The following is a 21,006-nucleotide window of genomic DNA, read 5'->3' on the forward strand; positions in this document are numbered from 1 at the left end:
ATTATTGTTCTTTCAGAAAACTCCACAATTTCACCTGCTGATAAGTCCATTTATGTTCATAATGATAACACTCTTGGTCAGGTTCACATGTAAGTTACTTTTATTTTTAAAATTTTTTTTAAAGATTTATTTCAGTGGGGGAGGGGGCAAAGAGAGAATTCCAGGCAGACTCCCCGCTGAGCACAGAGCCCAATGCAGGGCTTGATCTCACGACCCTGAGATCATGACCTGAGCCGAAATCAAGAGTCAGATACTCAACTGACTGAGCCACCCAGGCACCCCACATGTAAGTTATTTTTAGTTCTTCCCTGTTCTCTTAATTATTTCAATTCCCAAATCTTCTTAATTTGTTCTTGAAATGTCTGAAGAATTCATCCCTCTCCTAGTGACCATCTTTATCCCAAGCTCTATTTACCAGATGTCTAAAATACTAAAGTGTCTTTAATGCCCATCTTTTCTGTCTCAACTCTATCTGATACCCAGATGCCAGATATTTTCAGGAACAGGTTGCTATCTCTCTGTCTCCTCTCTCCTGTGTCCCACAAATACTAATTGACCATTTACTATGTGTCAGATGCTATGCTCAACTCTGAGGAGATAGATGTGAACATGGCAAATATGGGGCCCACCCTCATGGAGGTCTTAGGAGCTGGACAGTAATCAAATGAACAGAGAGAAATAATTACAACTTGTAGTTAGAGCTCTGAGTTTGGGTTTTATTCTGGGTTCAGTAGGAATAAATGAGGTTATGACATGATCTGGTTAATATTTTGAAAAGATCACTCAGGCTGCTGTGTGAGGAGTAGTTTGAGGAGAGGCAAAAGAAGAAGACTAAATAGAGGGTGGGAGACCCAGTGGTAGACGGCTGGTTTGGACTAAGGTGGTGGGGGTGGGGATGAAGAGAAGTGGATGAACTTGAGGTGTGTTTTTGAGGGTGCACCAATAGAAGTTGCCAGTAATATTTTAGATATGAAGGTTAAGAATCAAGAAAGACTTCTAGGTTTCTGCCTGGAGCAGTTGTTGGATAGAGGTGCTGTTTACTCAGAAGGAGGAGGACCAGGGATTTTTGCCTTCAGTTGTGGTCTTGTTTAAGGAGGATTTGTAGATGGAAACCAGAGTTCCTTACATGCTAGGTTGGAGGTGCCTGAGACTTGCAGGGGGAAGTAGGCCACTGGCTATGCTGGTCTGCAGTTCAGATGACAGGCCTGTGCTAGAAACATCATTTGGGAATTGTCAGAATCACAGCAGGAAAATGACGGTGATAAATAACAAATGTGTAGTGCTGCCTCTGTGCCTGGCCCTGCTCGAAGTGCTTTATGTTCAGCCCTCCAGTAATCCCATGAAGTCGATACTGCTATTATCCCCGTTTTTACGGACGATGTGGCTGAAGCACACTGTTAAATCACTTACACAGCATGGCTTCGATAACTGTGTGTTGAATTGAGTTAGAACTGATAACGTAGGTAAATGGAAAGCGATGGAGTCCCACATCATCATTCAGAGCAAGAGAATAGCTAAAGAGGAGCAGAGAGCCAAGATTGAGCTCACTGCTTTCATCACTTTGTTTTCCAACTCAGAAGCCTTTATTGGCTCCTACTGGAACAAAAGATAAAATGTCAGCTTCTTAGTCAGACTGTCAAATCTTTACATACTCTATGCCCAACCTACTTTGGTGTCTTGCTGTTCCTTGTGTGATTGCACCATTCCATGAGATCATCTCTCTGCTCTCCCTTACGCTCACTCTCCACCTTCTCATTAACTTAAGTCCTCTCCAGGATTCAAGGACCCACTGTAGCCTTGAAGCCTTCCGTGATGCCTCCAGTGCAGAAACTAATCATAGTTACTGCATGTCAAGTGCTTCCTGAGAGCTCAGGAAATGAGAAACAGGTAGCAGGCTCCTACTCTGTTCTTTCTGCTCATTTGTGTTTTGTTTTCATCAACATCTTCTTAGTAAAATGATGGAAATTTTTAAAATAAGTAGCTCATCTCCTTTTCAGAGGATCAGAGATGACTTGGAAAATCAAATGTCTCACTGTAAATTGAGATCATTAATTGGGAAGTATATTTTGCTCTGAATGGCCTTTTCTGGGTGAGTTGAGTCACTGAGATTAAGAATACATACTTGAAATTGTATATGTGTCCTGAGCTTTCTATCAGGCACTACTGTATGGAATGGCAAAGCAGGATCAGAGGAGCCCAGCAGTTACGACTGGCCTTGATTGGGAGCTTCCAGGCCAGATAGGATGACAAGACGTGGGCATAAAAGGAGTCATATGATGGGTCCATCAGCAGCACAGTTGGGCAGCTCTTGAAGTGAATCTGGTCCTCAGACTTGTTTATACTACTTGGCGTTTTTAAAGAAATTCGATTACTTGCCAAAATTTATAACTCAGGAGATTTAACATAAGAATGCCATTTATCAGCTTCCCTGGAAAACCCAGAAAATCAGACAACCCTGAGGGAACAGTGAGCTGGAGCTTTACCTGTCTGCAGGCCCCATGCTCTCTGGTTCTTCATGGCCCCCACTCCCGACTGCATTGCATCCTGCCTGCACTCCTCATTTATGCTACTTGCTGGTGTTTGTGACCCTTATGGTTCAGTCAGGGTGCCATGTAATTAGGACAGGAAATGTTACGGGATTTCAGAAGGAATAGAGATCACTTTGGAGAACACAGTATACTGGAAAAAATAGAAGCTTTAGAGCTAGGCAGATCTAAGTCCAAATACTAGCCCTGCCTTCTTCCTGCCAGCCTCTGCCTTAGAGATGTGCTTTCCCTCCAGTTCCCTTTGCTTATGATAAAATGGAAACGATCATCTCTCTTGGAGTTGTAGTGAGCATTAGCACTGATGTACGTATAGTTCCTAACGTGCCTGGCACCTGTGCAGCACACACTGTGGTTGATCCTGTCCAAAAAGTCTGGCAGGATGCCTTGGTTTAAGTATTTGGAAATTGTTATAAAAAGAACCCTGGGGGGGGGGGCGGGGGGAGCCAAATTCCAGGTAGATTAAAGAATTAAATCTTAAAAAATGTAAATTTTTTTTTTTTCATTAACCAGAAAGGAAATGCAGTTGAATATTTAACTTCCCCCGGGATGAGAAAAGACTTTCTAAGCATAAAAACTGTGGAGGAGAACCAAAGAAAGGTCAGAGTTGACTCTAAAAGTTCTTGAGCTACTCTGTGTTAAATATCAACATAGTTAAAGGACAAAGAGCAAATGAGAAAAGTATTTGCAGAAAGCATGACAAAGGGTAAATATCTCACTATGTATGGTTACAGATCAATAGGAAAAACCCTAACATCCTGTAGAACAGTGGACAAGGAACGTGAACAGAGAGTTCACAACAGAATAGATGCAAACAGCAAATAGGCATGGGAAAAAATGTTGAGCTGGGTTAGTAATTAAAGAACTCTCTGTTTGAATAATGAATTGTTACTTTTCCCCTAAATTTTTTTTTCATCATTGTCAGTTGGTAATGTTCAGTATTGGTGATGTGATCAGAAGATAGGTACTGTAGTAGTTTCCTGATGGAATTATAAATTGCCACAGCCTTCTTAAGAAATCAGTTTGGTAGTATAAGTCAAACTGCTTTAAAGTTCATATCCTTGGATCTAGTAATTCCATTTTTGAGAATATGTCCTTAGAAAAATACTCAAAAATGTTTTGGTAAGGATCTACTTGTAGTAGTCTTTCTTTCTTTCTTTCTTTCTTTCTTTCTTCCTTCCTTCCTTCCTTCCTTCCTTCCTTCCTTCCTTCCTTCCTTCCATTCTTCTCTCTCTCTCTCTTTTTTTTTTTTTAGCAATACTGATGTATTAAAATCTCAGTGTCCAGCAGTGTGTACCTCGTTGCTATATTCTTAGCATTAACACAGTGCCTGATATACACAGTGGTCAAAAAATATTTGTGAGTTTAAAGAAGGAAAGATACGTTCATAAAAGGAATATTATATAACCCCATTTCTGAAATACCGTACATTTGAGACATAAAAACATTCTCACAATATCATGTTCAAAATGTAAAGTACTTGATTATATATACAGAATGTTTCCTGTATATGCATTGCATAAATTCTGGATAATAGGGTTATATTTTCTTGGTGCTTTTCCCCTTTCAGCACATATTTATTGATGTGTGTGATAGGCACCGAGTGTATTTCAAAAGGGCAAGACAACATAGTCCTCTGTTCATGGAGTTTATCAGAGAGGAGAAAGCCAGGCATCAAACCAGTAATTTCCATGTGTCTTTTACTTTAGTGAACTCATGTCACTTTTATTCTGTAGAGAGAAAAAACTCTGCTGCTTCTGATTTTCAAGCATCGATTGTTGTTTGTATTGTCTAAGGCACCTTTTTAGGACAAGAAAGGAGCGATTACATGAAAAATCTACATAGAGCTTGTAAAACATGCAGTTACCTTTCCAATGAAAAGAAACATGTTTAGATTTCCTGTCTGTTGGATGGTTAGTAATGACAGAATGACAAATACACCCAGATTTTTTCCCCCTAAATACTATTTTTCTAAAGGAAACCGAATAAGCTTGTGTTGGAAGGCAGAGGTGGGAGTATAAGAACTTTGGGAAGGTCCAACGCGCCTTGGGAATCATAATCGTGTGTTCAAATGAACTGGCTGTGCTTGGGGAGGAGGGGAGAGTGTTTATCAGAATTAACATAAAAGTATGTATTTTTTGCTTTTTTCATCTACTTGTGAAATTTTGTGTGGAAAACCAAATCCTCAACAACAAAACCCACCCCGTAGACTGATAGTGACCCTAAAAAGCCTCTTTTTTTTAAGTAAGCTCTATGCCCAAAGTGGGGCTTGAACTCACAGCCCTGAGATCAAGAGTCACATGCTCAACTGACTGAGCCAGCCAGGTGCCCCTAAAAAGCCTCTTTTAATTGGGATCATGGATGGAAAATTTTATCCTAAGCCATGTTTTTTTTAGGGTTGTGTTTTGTTTTGTTTTGTTTTGAAGAAAGACCTGAGTAAATCAAAAGGGTCACAGAGCTGTGTTTTGGTAACTTAACCATGCTTAATGGCTGTGAATGCACTCCTCTAAACAGTCTGACCCTTGCTTCCAGCGTTGCTTATCCATTTATCAATTTGAGTCTTTATGCACAGCCACGTGAGCTCCGCTGGCCTTTTATCTTCTTCCAAAGTGGAAAAAGTCTCTGTGTATCTTGGTTAAGTTAAAGGGTGGCTCTCGGGTCTCTTGGCACTCTGTCCTCAAGAGAAGAAGGACACATTTGTGAGCTCTGTGTTGCCTTAGTAGAATCCCTTGCCCTCTTCTCTATCTCCTTCTGCAGATTAGGAATGTGCTTTCTGAGTCAAGGGTGTTGGAAGGGACAAATAGCAAGCAGCAAAGTGATGACATCACCTCACACAGTGGGTGCCCTGGGTATCGCTGTCTGCTTCGGGACTGATCAAGAGTAGCTCTATCCCAAGTGAAAGATCTCCCTCTTCTGCTTTTAAGTACAGCGAAAGGTTATATTGGATGTAGTATGTTTAAAAGCAACCTGAGGCTTTCTCTCATTTGAAACATTCAGATCGTAGGAGCATTAAGTGAAACATGGCTCTGTTGAACATTACGTTCCATCAGGGCTGATAGTTCCCATTTGCATGTGGAATTCTCTCTTGGTTGCTGGCTCTACTCCCGCCGGGTGTTTCCAGGCAGAATTACAGTGCTCACCCCTTCTCTTCCACTGGCCTTGGCGCCCCCTCCTCCCCAGGAATGTTTTTACTCTTTGAAGAGATCTTCATCTCAGGATTGGCTTCATGTCTGGGCAGCGCCTTTCCTCTCTACTTCATTTTGCAGCCCTGTCCTTGTGTCTGTGCTTGAGTTACAGATGAAGGTCCTGCTGCACTCCCTGGGTATGCAGTATGCAGAAGGCAGGAGAATGTCTGCTCCTCGCTATGTTGAACCTTGATCTGACAACTGATTTTACAGCTTAAATCAAGGAGCCTTGAGCCCTCTAATCTCATGGACAATGCACTCCCTTCTGGTACCTTTTCTTTCTTTTTTTTTTTAAAGATTTTATTTATTTATTCGACAGAGAGATAGCCAGCGAGAGAGGGAACACAAGCAGGGGGAGTGGGAGAGGAAGAAGCGGGCTCATAGCGGAGGAGCCTGATGTGGGGCTCGATCCCATAACGCCCGGATCACCCCCTGAGCCGAAGGCAGACGCTTAACCGCCGTGCCACCCACATCCATCTCCTCTAGTTGGAGTCCTTCTTTTCAGAGAGCCGCCTTTTTCTTCTCTGAGATGCAGCTGGGCCACCCGAGGACAGGGTCACCTTCCCACTACTCTCTGGTTGGCTGAGGGGCCAGAGGTTAATGCTTCGGCGCTTACTTGCTGCTGGAAAAGAAAAGGTGGCAGGCACAATTAAAATCAATCACCGAAGCCAAAAATTATTTCAAACATTGCTTTTATCTTCTGCCTGTAAAAGTTAGGACTGTGCTCCACAAAGTCACTGCCAAGGGTTGGGACCTGGAACTTAAACTGTTTATGCAAGTTCATTATTGTTTTGATTTTGATTTTCCTGAAGGAAATCACTGTAAATAGTTATGTTCTCAGAAGCACCCCTACAATAATGAACACAAACACAGTATTGCAGGGCAGTCAATCCTGCAGTAACCCAAATGCAGTCCCTTGCATCAGAAGTGAAGGAGATGAACGGGTGGATCTGCCCAGAATGGAAATGGAAAAATCAGGAAGCTTGGGTCTCAACTCTTGACGAACTCTTTGAACGTACCCCTTTGTCAGCTGTGAAGGAGGAGTGACTCCCATTTTTGGGCTGTTTTGCAGGCCGTGCCTGGACATGAATTGAGCTCTCTGGAAGAGAGGGGCAATGTCAATACAAGGCATTTCTGTCTGAAGTGATGAGGAGTTGTGATCTATAGCCGCTCCGAGGCTTAAACAGCCAGTCTCAGTTTGCAACACTGTTCTGGTCAAGCCAGAGCTCCCTTCTTTAAGAAAATCTTGCTGTTGACTGTTCTGGAAAGAAACAAGAATTTATCTCCAAGACACCAGAGGAGCTGTAGGAAGAGTCGTAACCAGTTTTAACATAGGCATTGATTAGTGAATTAGCATGAATCGTAAAAAGGTGATGAGAACTCACCACACCATGTCTTGTTTAAAAGCCCATTTTTTCCCACACTATGGCAAAACACAGCGCACAGCATAAAGCAGATGTAAAGAGTTCTTGTATAAATGACTTAATTTCTTCACATGCCAGAATGGACTCTTCTGCACTGTAGCTGCTGCTAGTGGTAATATCTGGCACTTACACTTCCTATGCGCCAGTCTCCAAGTGACGTACGCAGATCACAACAGTGGAGGCTCATGCAGCCCTATGTGCCAGGTCCTGTCGTCACCCCCATTTTACAGATGAGTAAATTAAGGTACAGAGTGGTGCCACAACTTGCCTAAGGCCAGACGGCTGCCATGGACAGAGCCAGTAGATGAACCCCTACAGTCTAGCTGAGGAGAGATTTGCATTTCTCGACCACTGTCAGGTTCTGTGGCATCTTGGTCACACAAGCAAAAATGTAGTGCAATGAATGCTGTTTTCTAGGAAGAGAATGGAGACTACACATATGTGGACAGAGTGAAGATCCCCTTGGATCATGGGACCTTGTTAATCATGGAAGGAGCGACACAAGCTGACTGGCAGGTGAGAATGTACAAGAATTTCGGATTCACATGGAGGCGGTGCCCTGAAGGCGTATGATTATTCATTTCTCTAGTAAATATGGGGAAAGGCAAGTTGCTTTTATCATGAGCGAGAGGCGGTGCAGTGACATCATTTCCAAGGAGTTTTGATTCTGACGATCAGAATGGACCTCTGCAGCAGTGGCATCCAGTAGAACTTTCTGTGACACTGGAAATATTCTGCATCTAAGTCCTCATGTAGTAGCCACTGGACACACACAAATATTATTGATCTTTTGAAATGTGGCTAGTATGTTGAAGGACTGAATTTTTAATTTGATTTCAATTCATTTCAGGATCTCCAGGTAGCCAGTGGCTGGCATACTGGGTGGCATAGCTTCTCGCCTTAGGCTGGGCTCTTTTAAAGCCAGGTCACCTTCAAGGTGTGCAAGTTCATGGAAGAATGCTTAGCATGGGAGTAGAATCTCATGCCTGCCTTTGGTCTCAGTCATTTATGTGTTGTCTTACGAGATTTGGGAAAATGGTAGGAAGCTGTGAGGAAGAACAACAATTAGAAAAGATAAAAACGGTGCCTCACCGTGAGGGCGCTGGCTTATCCGAGTGGTGGGGGCTGGGAGGGATTTGCTTCAGAGAAGAAAACCCTTCTCCACAAGACTTCAAAGAGCTTATTGATGCTCACGCGGGGTTGAGGGGGGATGAAGTCAAAATATGTCCATGTCCTCATAAATGTGTTTATGTCAGAGTTATTTATATTTCTGTTTAGCATCGAGTGCCCAAAGAGTACCACTCTAGAGAACCGAGAATAAACCTGACCTTTCGGACAGTTTATCCAGACCCTGGAGGGGCGTACTGGTGATGGGAGATCTTTGAGAGGGAAGCTGGGCTGAGACTGAGCAAACCTTCTGCTGTGAAGAAACTTCCAGAGGCTGGTCCAGCTGATCTCACGGGGTGGCTACTTGGAAGACAAGGGTGGGGATTTGCTTCCCAGCCTCGGAGTCCTATTAAATGACAGCGAGCAGTTCATGTTCATACTGTGTTTACTGCGGGAACAGTACTCCCTCATCACATCTTGAAATCACATATCTTCTTCAGGCAAATTAAAACCTGCTGTGGCTGTGCTCACAGGTGATTTTGTCCGTAAGCAGTTTCTCTCCTGCCCTCCCTGCTTCATTTGAGGCTGTGTGAATGGGCTTTGCCTCCAGGGTAGATGTGCACGTGTTTGTTCCTTGTGACTTCAGGAAGTAGGACATAAATACGCGTCAGTGACTCTGGAGCCCTCCGCAGGCAGACAGCTGCCGAAACCCAAACAAAGTGGCCTCACAGAGCCTCGTGGAAGTCCGCCTTGACTCCTCAACATCTTGGCTTGTGTGCTTTCATAATGGAATGCTGCATATTCTGGGAGCACTTTATTTAACCTAGTCTCCTTCCTGGGACAGACCTAGACAGGTTACATGCCACTGAATAAAGAGTGGAGGCCGTGTCCTGTAACCCAGCCATCTTCAGGCAGCCGCCTGGATGCTTGTAATACGAGAGAAAACTGCCCCCTCAGAGGGAGAAGTCTTTGAGTGATGTCATGAGAAATTTAGGCTGAAGAGCAACAAATGTCCTGCTAGTGACAGCTGTCCCACATAGATGGGTTTCCCCTAGAGAATGACTTGAGTCATTTAAACCCGGGCCAGAGAGAGCAGGAGCAGTCCTCTGGGGATGGGCTCAGTCACCTAATAGTTGTCTTTGCTTTAAGTTCCAGGAGCCCTGTGACGAAAGCTTTCTTCTGACTCAATGCTCTCTTAGACACAAGTTCCTGAGATTCAGTGGTTAGTCCATGATGTCATCAGGGTTCCCAAAACAGAACAGAGTGGCTGCCCTTTCTTGCATCATAAAATCACATGTCTTCTTGACCTCTTGACTTAGGAGCACTGTGCCAGATTGATTCCAAACCAAGATAGGGAAAACTTGAGAGAAAGAGAATGGAATCAGATGGGTGAAAACAGGGCAAGAGAGTTAGCGTTTCTGTAGCTGCCTGCTGGGAGAATGTACAGAGCCTTCTTTTGATCTTGTTTCCATTCCGTGCTAGAAGACGGATGGCCTCGGGGATGGTAAAGTGCCAAAAACTGGCCAGGCTCTTCCCTAGAACTCAGATGCAACACCAGGCCTGTCGGGCTCTGCTTTCTGACAGGCTTTCTGGCTTCTCGCATTGGGGTTCCCCCACTCCCCCACACACTTAAAACATTTTTTTTTTCATGTGGATAGCTCCTTTCTGTAACAAATACTAAATGCTTTATAAAATCTGAGCATCACACCAAGCCTTTCAGTGAAGGTGATGCAAATCACCATAAAAGTCAAATAAAACCTCTAATTCCTAGCTGTTTTCCTATTAAACAAAACCTGGCCAGGGTGGTACAGCCAGCTTCCGTTGTGAGTTTGATGCATGACTTTGGGAAATTCCTCTTCCCCTCCCACAGACGAAAGAACTGGCAGATGGTTCCCGGTCTTACGGCATCCCTCCTAATGTAGGGTCATGGCCTCCCCTTATGTCAGCTGCACATTTGATCTCTTCACTCATCGCTTCCATGGCTGTCGGGGAACTGGATTCCTACTCGACAGCCGACGGCCCGAGCCTCCGCCTGGGCATCTTCAGCTGAGAGCAGCAGTCTTCGCTTTTGTTTCTTGCCGGCCAGTGCTAGAACTACCCTCCCCACCTTTTTTAACCACTAAGATAATGCCCCTTTTGAAATGACAAGCAGGCACTTGCCACAGAGTTAGAGCACAGGGTCGAGGACTGCACAGGAACGGTCGGAACCTGGCCGAGGGTGCTCCGCGACTGCGCCAGCCTGTGGCTGAGTTTTACTGGCCGTACATCTTCACTAGGAGTTAGGGGCCGATCTGCTTCGCCAGCATTACTTGTAAAGCAGAGGAAGCAAATATAACAATGTAGCATGAAGAAAAACAGCTCTAGTTTTTTTGCTCCCTTTTTTTGAGCTTTAATCACCTGCCAGGAACTGTCCTGGAAGCTTTTTCTACGTAATCCCTCATCCTCCCTCACAGCCATGTAGGAAAGAGATGCTCTTCCCATTGTAGCCACCAGGCAGCTGAGCCCCCCAGGAAGGGGTAGGTGATTTAATAGGACTTCGAAGCAGCAGAACCAGAATTCAAACCACAGGTGAATCCTTAAACTGCGTGCTTTTCCCTCTGCCGTGATGAATGTAGGCAGAATAGTTTACCGGGCCTCTCTGAGAGCCTGAACCTCCATGCTTGCTCCTGCGGAGCTGGCCGCCCAGCTCAGCCTGGGACCCCACGGGCAGAGCTGCCTCCCAGGCCTCCTGGTTTGTCCTCTGGCTTTCCTGTGTGTGAGGGCAGGCGTCTGCGTCTCTCTTCCTGATCAACATTAGCTCCTAGTCAGAAACCGTGCTGCCAACTGGACTCATAATTGGCCATTTAAGGAAGCTCGTTTTGGGGGGAGAGAATCCAGTTTCTGGCAAGTTAGATTAATACTCATCCAGCCTTCCAGTGACCCAGAACAGTGTTTCCTGATCGTATCCCAGCAAACCCTCTGAGGTGGATGCATGGTCCTTTCCTCTCTTCGTGCTTACCTGTGAGTATATCTGGGGGCTCTCTATGACGCCCAAACTCAGCGTCAGGCTTCTTCGTGATACTTAACAACAGCCCGACTGTGGTCAACAGACACCCCAAAGAAACGGGTCGGGTTGTACACCAAAAGTGTCTTGCCAACAGGCAGCTTGCCTTGGAACAGCGCGCACCCAGCCTCAGATCGTATCCTCCGTATTGAAATCCTGATCTGCATTACTGACTGAACCACTAACTCCGGTGGCATGGACAGTTGCTGATAAGTTTGGAGCTCGCGCGAGCTCATAAACCTGACATTTCCTTGTGGCGTTCACTCTGTGTGGCCTCCGTGGCTGATATGACCTTGCCCTAGTGTGTGGCAGGTCCGCCTGGACTGGGTCAGCAAGTGGCCCTGTCTCCTGAATTGTGTCATGGCAACCCCAACAGAGTGAAGTGGGTCCTGCACTGAGCGGAACGCGCCAGTTGGAGGACTAGAGAAATCCTTGACACATGATGGGTCCCTGCCCTGCTGGGAATATTTCTTCCTTGAGTTCTGGCAGCTTTTACTTGGCTGCAGAATATCCAAGACCCACTTTGCCTTTTCTGGTCATAAACACTTGTAAAATGTTGAATCTGAAGTCTTGATTGCTTTATTTTTCTGAACAATGCTTTTGAAAAAGCCGAATGTTTCCATAGTGATGCATTCTGTTTGTTTAAATCTTTAGGTATACATGGTTCCACCCACTCGCTCTCCTCCGAAGGACCTAGTCAACAACTGTCCCCTTCCCCCTCCCCATTTTCTCTTTGGAAAGAACCCTCACGGGAGGCTCTGGCCAGTTTTGTGCTGCTGGAATCCAGTCTTAGATATGGTGATTCCTGTGTCTGAGGGTCAACAGGGAAATGACGTTGCTGTTTATTTATTAGAGTGGAACACAGACTAAGGGTGCCTTTTCCAGCTGGCGTAGTACTGCTGCGCCAATTTACAAATGCCTTTCCAGCCTGTGAACAGAGCCCCCTGTTGGGCGGGGCTATTTTTTAGTGTTAAAGCTGAGCGAGGGGCCTAGTGTCGGAGAGCAGTACAGGAAGGCAGGGTAAGTGAGGTGGGACATTTGTAGCCAGCATTACCGAGAAGATTGCTTTCTCAAGTGAGCCAGCTCCATGCCGACCGAGGTTTGTGTGACAGCGTTGTCATTACAGTGATGTCAGTGCTGTCACCCACCCCCACCCCTCACATTTCCTGAACACCAGGGACAGTCCCTTTTCTCATGGGGCCTCCAGAAGTGTGGGCATGCTCAGGCAGGATCCTGGCCTCTGACCCCACTAGCTTTTAACCCTGGACACAAATTATAGGTTTCTGGACGGGAAGGAAAGGTGAAAGCCACAAGGGAGTTTACAGAGTGCTGTGTTGGGCTTGGGGGTGCCTGGGTGGCTCCGCTGGTTAAGCATCCAGCTCTTGGTTTCCGTGCAGGTCATGATCTCATGGGTCATGAGATCAGTCCCCGCATTGGGCTTGGCACTCAGCACAGAGTCTGCTCGAGTGTCTCCCTCTGCCCCCACTCTTGAGCTTGGGTGTGCACGTGAGCATGCTCTCTCTCTAAAATACATAACCCTTAAAACAAAAACAACTATTTTGGGCCTATTACATCCCTAATCTGACTTCTTCCTAAAAGTGACCCTAATGCGGTCGTTGTTTTGTTTTTTAATCAGGTGGAGGAACATGTACCTAGAAGATGATCAGATCCTGAAATCTGGTGTCCCGGGGTTGGCTGGAAGCGGCCTACAGGGCTGCTTGTCAGCAGGCCTTCTGTGCTGTCTTTGGGCTTTCCCCAGCCCTGGCCCCAGGCATGGGGGACAGCTGCAGCCAGTGTCTCCTGGGGCTGGAGGGACTGCTTTCTTGGTCCCTTCACCAGAAACAGCATAGAGACACCAATCTCAGCCTGGGAGCCTGGGAGCTTTTCCCCTGGGGCAGGAGGCAAAAAGAAGTGGGCTCTGGAGGGGCTGTGTGATCAGGTTGCACTTAGCCGCCCACTGCAGGAAGGGCCTGCCGAGCAGCCCATGTGATGATCCAGACGCCCCCTGAAAAGGCCATCAGAACGCATGCACCCGCTTGGCTAGATGTGGCCAAAATGTTGCCTGCTGCAGCAAATGGCAGAGTCTGTAGGGCTGCCCCCCCACACCCCACCACCACCGTCCAAGAGGGAGGAAGCCACTTTCCAGGCCCTTCTACAGGTGCTGTGATGACCGAGTCTGTCTCTATGCCACTGGCTCCCACCCTGCCCTTCTTGTCTGTACTTAGAGAATGGGCATGGGTGGGGCCCTCTAGGAAGGGAATCCACACCTCCAAAAAACAATTCTGGGTTGAGGGCTATATCCTCCCTGCCTGAAGAACGTGGGATGGGTGGATAAAGGATGCCACAGGGGTGGGGGTGCTTCCCAAACTCTGGCCCAAGTGCGTTCAGGCTGCAGGCCACCCAGGCAGGACTCAGGGGAAGTGTTTTCCTGTGCCCTTGTTGGTTAGAGAAAACTTTTCTGGAATGTTTCCTCTGAAAATGTCTAAGGGATTAGCCACTCATTTTTCCCCAGCACCCTCTCTGATAGTAGCTTTTAGTCTCCATTCACCTGCAGTGAAGGGGAAAGGACAGCTAGCCCAGAGGCAAGAAATCAAGGGGGAGTCAAAATGTCTGGCTTCCCTCTCAACTGCCCCCGTCTCCCCCAGTCTGCCTCCTCCAGCAGGGAAGAGGTGGGCCGGAGAGGAGAGCAGTGAACTCTTGCGAATGCCTTGCCCTCTGTCTCCCAAAGTACCGTGAGGGTATAGGTTAGGACCTGCTCTCCCCATTGGACAGATGAGGAAGGCAAGTTCCAGGGGTGCTCATGCCAGGGACACCCAGCTGGTAAGGCAGAACCAGCATGAAGACCCATATCAAGTGCCTAGGCCACTATCTTTCCACCACTCGGATTCCGTGACCTCCTCTGAGATTTCTAGCTAAAAGCAGCACCTGGTGACTGGAGGGAACACAGACACAGATCAACCAGAAAGTCACAGTGCCTGTGGGGCAGGCCTCCAAGGAGTGGTATTGACCGGCTCTGCGCCGCACTGGCCCGGTGGCTCAATACATGTCAAGAGTCCCTGCTGCAGCTGGAGGTAGCCTCCTCCTGCCGAAAAAAGTGCAAGCCAAGCCCTGCACCAGCTTATGAGGCCAGGGAGTGGGACAGCTTCAGGCAAGACTGGCCTAGATTCGGGCTTGCAAGGGGGCGTGCCCCCTCTTCTGGTGCTGCAGGCACGGGGCGGATTAGGGAGCCGCCATGACACCCCACGACTGGCCCAGCCTCCACAGCTGTCAGAATTACTGCCACAGCTCTTGGGGAAGAAGCCTCAGTTTGAGTGAGACGGACCGGGGCTTGAGTCCCACTCTGACCTTTCTAGTTGAGTCACCTTGGACCAGACAGCCCTAAGGCTGTTCCCTCAGCTGCGCGATGGACACAGAAGCAGCCACCTCTCCGAAGTTTTGGGAGGGTCGCGAGGTCTCGAATGTCACACTCCTGACAGTAATGTGCTTAGTAACGTCATGTCATAGGTGGCTCCTTCCACATGCCCTACTGACTCCAGCCCTGACCCTCCTGCTGGGTGAGTGATTCCTCTGCAGCTGACCAATGGCCCTGTGACCCCACCTTTCCTCTTGGCAGGCTCCCTGAGTGTCCACACCTCTGTTGCAGTCTGTGAGGGGAGGCCCAGAAGCTTTGGGAGGAGGAGCAAAATGAAAATTATCCACCATATTAAGATCCAGTGGCATTTACACGTCTCCTGGGAGTTCTTTAGACCAAGCTGATGAGAGATGCCAGATGCCAAAGTGGCCTCCAGTCAAAGCTCCGCTCACTCTCAGCAGCCCTGCCACATGCTCCCCAGGTGATTGGTCTCCTAATGCACCATTGCTGGCCTAATTTCACTGTCTCTTTCCCCTCAGGGCAGTGTTTGAGCTTTCCCAGCCCCGGGGGACAGGTCACCCAACCAGGCTCAGGCGCACCCCTACCAGTCACATTGTTTTCTTGTCCTTGCTGGCGGTTTCTAAATTCTGTACAGAACGCCTTGGCCTGGAAGATTAAACAAGATTGCGAGGCTGGAATTCTGTTCAAGACCAGGGCTTTTATGTCTGAAGATTGTGTGTTAGCTACAGTGGGAATGTATAAAAGGAGGACACGATCCCTTCTATTACAGATAGAAGGAAGCCAGTGTGGCTTTTATTTTCTTTCTCAAAATTAGTTATTATTTCTAACTAGAAAAGGAGTACATGTTTTTTGCAAGAAATTAAAAAGGAAGACAAAAAGGAAAATCACTTGTAACTTTACAACCAGAGACAACAGCTCTTCACATTTTGCAGTGTATTTTTTCTGCATATTTGTATCCGTAAAAAAAAACAACACAACTTCATACTGAACTCATCATTTTGTAGCCTTTTCTTATTTATTAAGAACATGAGTGCATGACATTAATTGCTGTCCCATAACATGGTTTTGAATGGCTGCATAGGATTGTATATGTTGCGTTGGGTAACCAGTCCCAGTATGTTGGATGTTTAGATCGTTGTTGATGTCGGGGTGGTGTTTGCTATTATTAGTAACTGATCTGTTGTTTTTAGAATGCAGGAGAGGGGAATAGGGGGAGGCAGGGCGGTGTCGTAGCGAAGAGCCCAGGATTTGGCCTCGTTCAGACTTCAATTCAAATAAAAAGAACAGGGAACGTTTTTATAGAGCCTGGATACGGTGCCAGGCATTGTGTTAAGTGCTTTACGTATATTAACTCATGATTTATTAACCCTCACAGCAGCCCAGAGACCAAGAACTATTTTTATCCCCATTTTACTGTTGAAGAACAAGAAGCACCACCCCTCCACTTACACGGCTAAAGTCCTGTGGCTAAACCTTTGTGCACTTAGAATTCACTCCTAAAAGTGGGGTCCTTGCCTGGCCCTGGATTTGGAAGGCGGTGCCTATTTCTAAGGCCTTGAATCAATCGTGTAAATGGCTTCCCAAAAAGGTGGCTCCGACTTCTCCTCCGACCAGTGGTGTCTGAGTGTATCCGAGAAACTCATGCTGTGCATTGAGCACCAGTAACGTGCCAGGCCCTGCACTCAGTATTCTCCAGAGCTTCTCTCCGTAAAGGAGAAGCTGTCCGTGCCCTGCGCAGAGCAAGCAAACACTCAGGATATCTTGGACAGCATTAGCATTGAGGTCAGATCTGTCATTTGTTGAGAAAACAAGACACACGCTTGAAACGTCTCCATGACAAGGTGACTGTGAAGCAAGGGGCCCTGACAATGAGGGCTGCAGGGCTGGGAGGAACAGAAGATGTACTTTGGGGTGGTGGTCAGGAAAGGTTGCCTGGTGGAGGAGGCCCTGGGAGAATGGGGAGGATTGGGAAATAACCGTGGGGGTCCTAGGTGGCTTGTGTCCAGGGCTTGGGGAGGCGGGGAGAGGAGCTAGAGGAGGGACAGTGAGGGAGGGAGAGGAGCCTGAATCGGGCCTGGGAGCCACACAGGGCTGGGAACAGTTTTCAGGAGGGAGTGAGGCATGGGGCTGCAGGTGGGAGGATCCACCGGGCAGAAGCCCAAGCAGAGAGATGTGTATGTGTGGCCTGGTGGGGACCCCCAGGAGAGCGGAGGAGAAAAGATGTTGGGCTCTTTGGTGCTGATAACACCCTTTCTCGCCATGTGTGCTGAAGCAAAAGAAAAACAGACACAGGACTCAGCGATGAGGTCAAAACACCAGTGTTCTTACTGATAAAGCCGGATGGGAGACCTTGGCTTATAGCCATGATCACATTCAGAATTCTCGCTATTCCTTCACCAAGTCTAGGGGCACCCTGGGGCACATGGGGCACCCTGTTCGGGAAGCAGCACAGCAAGCCCTGTCCCTACCAGCTGCCAACCCCCCTGAGCCTGCGAGGAAAGAGATTCCCCTAACCCGGTTCCTTCTTCCAAGCTTCCCTCTCAGAGAAGTCAGTGCCGCTCTTCTGGGGGAAGAAAGGGGCTCAGGAGGTGGGTGCTGCCTTTCCAGTGTTCTGCCGTCCTGAGAGTGGAGCAGTCGTTTCCTCCTTGCAGTGTGAAGTGGGAGATACTCACTCCCGTCCCCTTGCTGTCGTCTTCCCGCCCAACCCAGGATGCTTTGGGGGAAAGTCTGCCAGGAATCAGCCAGGCAGGGTAATGCCGAGCCATACATGTTGGGGCCGTGTAGACCTGCTTCTAGAGCACGCTGCTCCGCTGACAGCTGTGTGGTCTTTGGCAAATTCCTTAGCCTGAGTGTTTCCGCCTATAAAACAGGGTTGTTGTAAGAAGTGAGTGTGAGGTGTGTATGTAGGGCAGCTCTTATCAGATAGTGTGTAGATGTGAAGGAAAGTCCTGGGACCTGGGGGCAGGGTGGGGTGAGGCTCACCCTGGGCCTTGGGCAGATCTCCTGGCCAGTGGAGCTGGAGTCACCTGTGTGTAGACAGGTCTAGGACAGGGTCTTCTGGGAAGAGAGGGCCCAGCATGGCCAGGAGAGACCGGGGAGGTGGCTGCACAGGGGCGTTTGTGGAGGCGGGAGGGAGTGCGAAAGGGCCCTGGTTCTGGGGTGTTTCCATCGAGAGGGAGGCGGGGGAGGAAAGGAAGCAGAGAAACAGCCAGAGTAGGACCAGCCTAGAGGAAGAAGGGCCTGAGGGTGTTCTGTCACAGCACTGCCACGTGAAGCCCTGAATTCTTCCTACTCTAGCCTGGGAACAACATAGGGTAAGAGTGGCCAAGGCTGATAGTGTCTAAGGTTGAAAGATTAGTGAGAAGTCAGGCCTCTGAAAGGCAGCCTGTGACTGCAGGGAAGTAGTGTCCAAGCATCAGGAGCTGGTTCTTGTCCTGTGTCTGGACTCTGGGCCAAGCCTTTTCCTGCCCTTGGCCCCAGTTCCCCATCTACAGAATACAGGGCTTGATGTTTTTTGGAGCTTTTTGACCAGAACCCATGGTAAAAAAAAAAAAAAAAAAAAGTTTACACACACACACACACCACACACACACCCTGTTTAAAACTAAAGCTTCATGAAACAGGATTTTATTACATGTGTTTACTCTTCCATTTTCTGTACTATTGTGTATCATTACAAAATGCTGGCCATGGCCCCCTAACTGTTGGTATGGCCCACTAATGAGTCACGCCTCTTGGTTTAAAAAACACTGCCCCAGCTCATCTGGAAGATTCCTTTCTCTTCTGGCAGCCTGCAGTTCTGTTCCATTTACTCTGGCCTCACGACCCCCATCAGCCAAGCCTTTGTGGTTTCCTTCTCTGTATCTGTGAACAGTGGTTTCCAGTCTTACGTGCTGGACACTCTTGACGGAGGTGTTGGAGTGCGCTGCTTTGAGGTCACGGTGCGAGGCTCTGGCGCATCCGCGGTCTGGCCGCGCGCCGCCTGCTCTGTCTTGCATCCTGGGGCGTCATCGTGCATGCGGAGGGGCACCCAGGCCTTCTCCTGCATCTTCACATGACACGAGGGGGTTTGGATGTCATCCATACTCCCCTCCCTGCCCCACCCAGCTCTACTGCTTGGCCCACAGGACACTTTCTGGAAGAGCTGTGGGGAGTGGAGCCTGGCTCCCAGTGAGAGTTCCAGACTCTTACCCAGGCCCAGCCCTCTTCATCCTTCCTCTGTCCTTCCTCCCACTGAACCCCTCCCTGGTCAGGTTCAGGAGCCACTGTCATGGGAATGACACGGATGAGAAGAGCTTTGGCGACTGGTGGACCTGGGAGCAAATCCCAGCTCTATCTCTGTCTCTGCTGGGCTGTGTGGCCTTGGGAAAGTTCTGGAATATCTCTGAGTCTGTTGCCTAACTGAAGCTTGGAGGTAGTAACACCTATCTCAGAGGGTAAGCTGAAGGGTGCAATGTTAGGTTCAGGGTGCTTCTTGTTTGTGACTGGCATGAGGTAGGTACTCAGGAAAAATTCATTCCTTTACATCCCAGCCCTTGTGTGTCCTGTGAGAGAACAGCTGTAGAAATGGCAGCTGGTGCCTTGAAGAAAGACAGAGGAGATGTCTTCCATGGCTGGTGACAGGTGGGGCAACATCAGAGAGAGGCTACCTGAAGTTGGGTACCCTGGGAGTAACTGCCCCCCCACACCCTACCATGTCCACAACATGCAGATAGACTGGGGCACAGCAAGCATCTCTTGTCCACTAGGCAGCCCGAGGCCGTGTCTGAGGAGGAAGATAGGCAGGGCTTGAGGAGAATAGAATCTCTGGACCCCCAAAGTAGGCCAGTAGCTTTTTACAAGGGTGGCAGTGTGCCCTGTCTCAAGGCCAGGCTCAGAACACATTACGTGAAAGGGCATCTTTTTGACACTAATTTCTTGGACTCTGTTTAAAAATTCACCCTCCTACAGGGCTGGATTTACCTCAGTATGTTTTAATAAATCATCTAGTTTGGTCCAGGAGAAGGATGGGGCAGGCGTGAGGCTTCCACAATCACAGAGTGGTGAGAAGAACTTTCTAGCAAACACCAAAACCAGGGTATCTAAGCAGGCAGTCTTGAGATGCTGTTTGCTTATTCTCGTGCTGTTGCCTATTACTGAGGCTGCAGGAAAGTCATCTGTGCAGGTTGTCTTCAGAGCCCACAGCACTTTCCTGTTGGTGCCCCCCCCACCCCCCACCGTGCTGGTAAATAATTGAAAGGTAGATGTAAGCCAAGCTGGAGACAGGCGTGAGGATACCTCTGATCTCCGAGACTGCAGTTCCAGGCAGCTGCTTCCCAGAGCTTAGAAAGCAGTTTCTCTGAGGGCTCCTGGGCTCTCAACAGCTGCAGAAACTGGGGCTCCCACAGCCCAAGGCCACACAGCTCCCATAGCAGAGGCCGGGAGGCCCTTTGCGAGAGACTTCCTTATGCAGCCGGAACTCAGCAGTGCCCGGGCAAACCGCTGACCTCCTTGCCTCTGTGTTCCAGCTCCAGCTGCCCTCTGCTCTGTTTTGGCAATAACCCGAAGGCTCTTCTTCCAAGGCAGAGGCTGGCACTTTAACCCAGGAACATAAATAAGTCCCCAAGGCTTGCTTTAGGGAGCCCATGGGGCTGGCTGGTGGTTCTGTAAAGTCAGTGAAAATTTCTCCGGATCTGAGGCTGCAAGCCCTGGCTTTATGCTGATTAGCTGAGGGATGTCTGTGGGCCTCAATTTCCCTGTCCATACGTGAAGGGGGTAGTGCCAGATGGGCCCATTCCGGAGAACCTGTCTTCCCTGAGGACAGTGAGGCTGGGGTACGGTCCAGGGCTGGGTTCCATCCTGACTCTGCCTCTGCATTGCTACTTGGTGTGGGATCTTGTTCTAGCTCCCACCCCTTTCTGGGCCTCTATGACCTCATCTCAAAAGGTAGCGGAGATATCTCTGCTTTAGCCAGAGGGGGAAAGACCAGCTCTGCAAAGCTTAAGGGCCACAGATGATGTGGAATTTCATCCTTATCCATGTAGTTTCTCAGGCCAGTGGTCCCTGGAGAGGGACACTCAGACCTGCAAGAAAGCATGTAAGAAAAACAGAAGCACGGCCTCTGGACAGCCCAAGCTGTGCCAGGAAGCAGGCTCCTGGCAGGGAAATGTGCTGCCATTAGCCACATCAGCAGAGCCAGGCCTATAGGCTGGGCATGATTCTTGGGAGGCTTCCCTGGGCTCTGGCTCCCTCTGAGTCCCTAAACATCTCCCTGCCTCCACTCCAGCCTGGTATTCCCTGGGGCTCATCCTGAGAGTGGAGGGTGCCCGCGTGCCTCCGCCGGTGGGACGAG

At 48.3% G+C, this 21,006-nt stretch overlaps 1 protein-coding gene across 3 annotated transcripts in view; it reads left to right on the forward strand.

Moving 5' to 3' along the window:
• Positions 1-8,685, forward strand: part of ALKBH3 (alkB homolog 3, alpha-ketoglutarate dependent dioxygenase) — a 33,154-nt gene extending 24,469 nt beyond the window's left edge. For all 3 annotated transcript variants that reach the window (XM_008701058.2, XM_008701057.2, XM_008701059.2), the window contains 2 exons: positions 7,570-7,668; positions 8,431-8,685. In XM_008701058.2, the coding sequence (XP_008699280.2) occupies positions 7,570-7,668; positions 8,431-8,523 (192 nt within the window). In that variant the 3' untranslated portion in view covers positions 8,524-8,685. The remainder of the gene's footprint in view (positions 1-7,569; positions 7,669-8,430) is intronic.
• Positions 8,686-21,006: the final 12,321 nt, after the last annotated feature.

The sequence above is a fragment of the Ursus maritimus genome, unplaced genomic scaffold, assembly GCF_017311325.1.
Source record: "Ursus maritimus isolate PB19 unplaced genomic scaffold, ASM1731132v1 scaffold_23, whole genome shotgun sequence".
Lineage (NCBI taxonomy): Eukaryota > Metazoa > Chordata > Mammalia > Carnivora > Ursidae > Ursus > Ursus maritimus.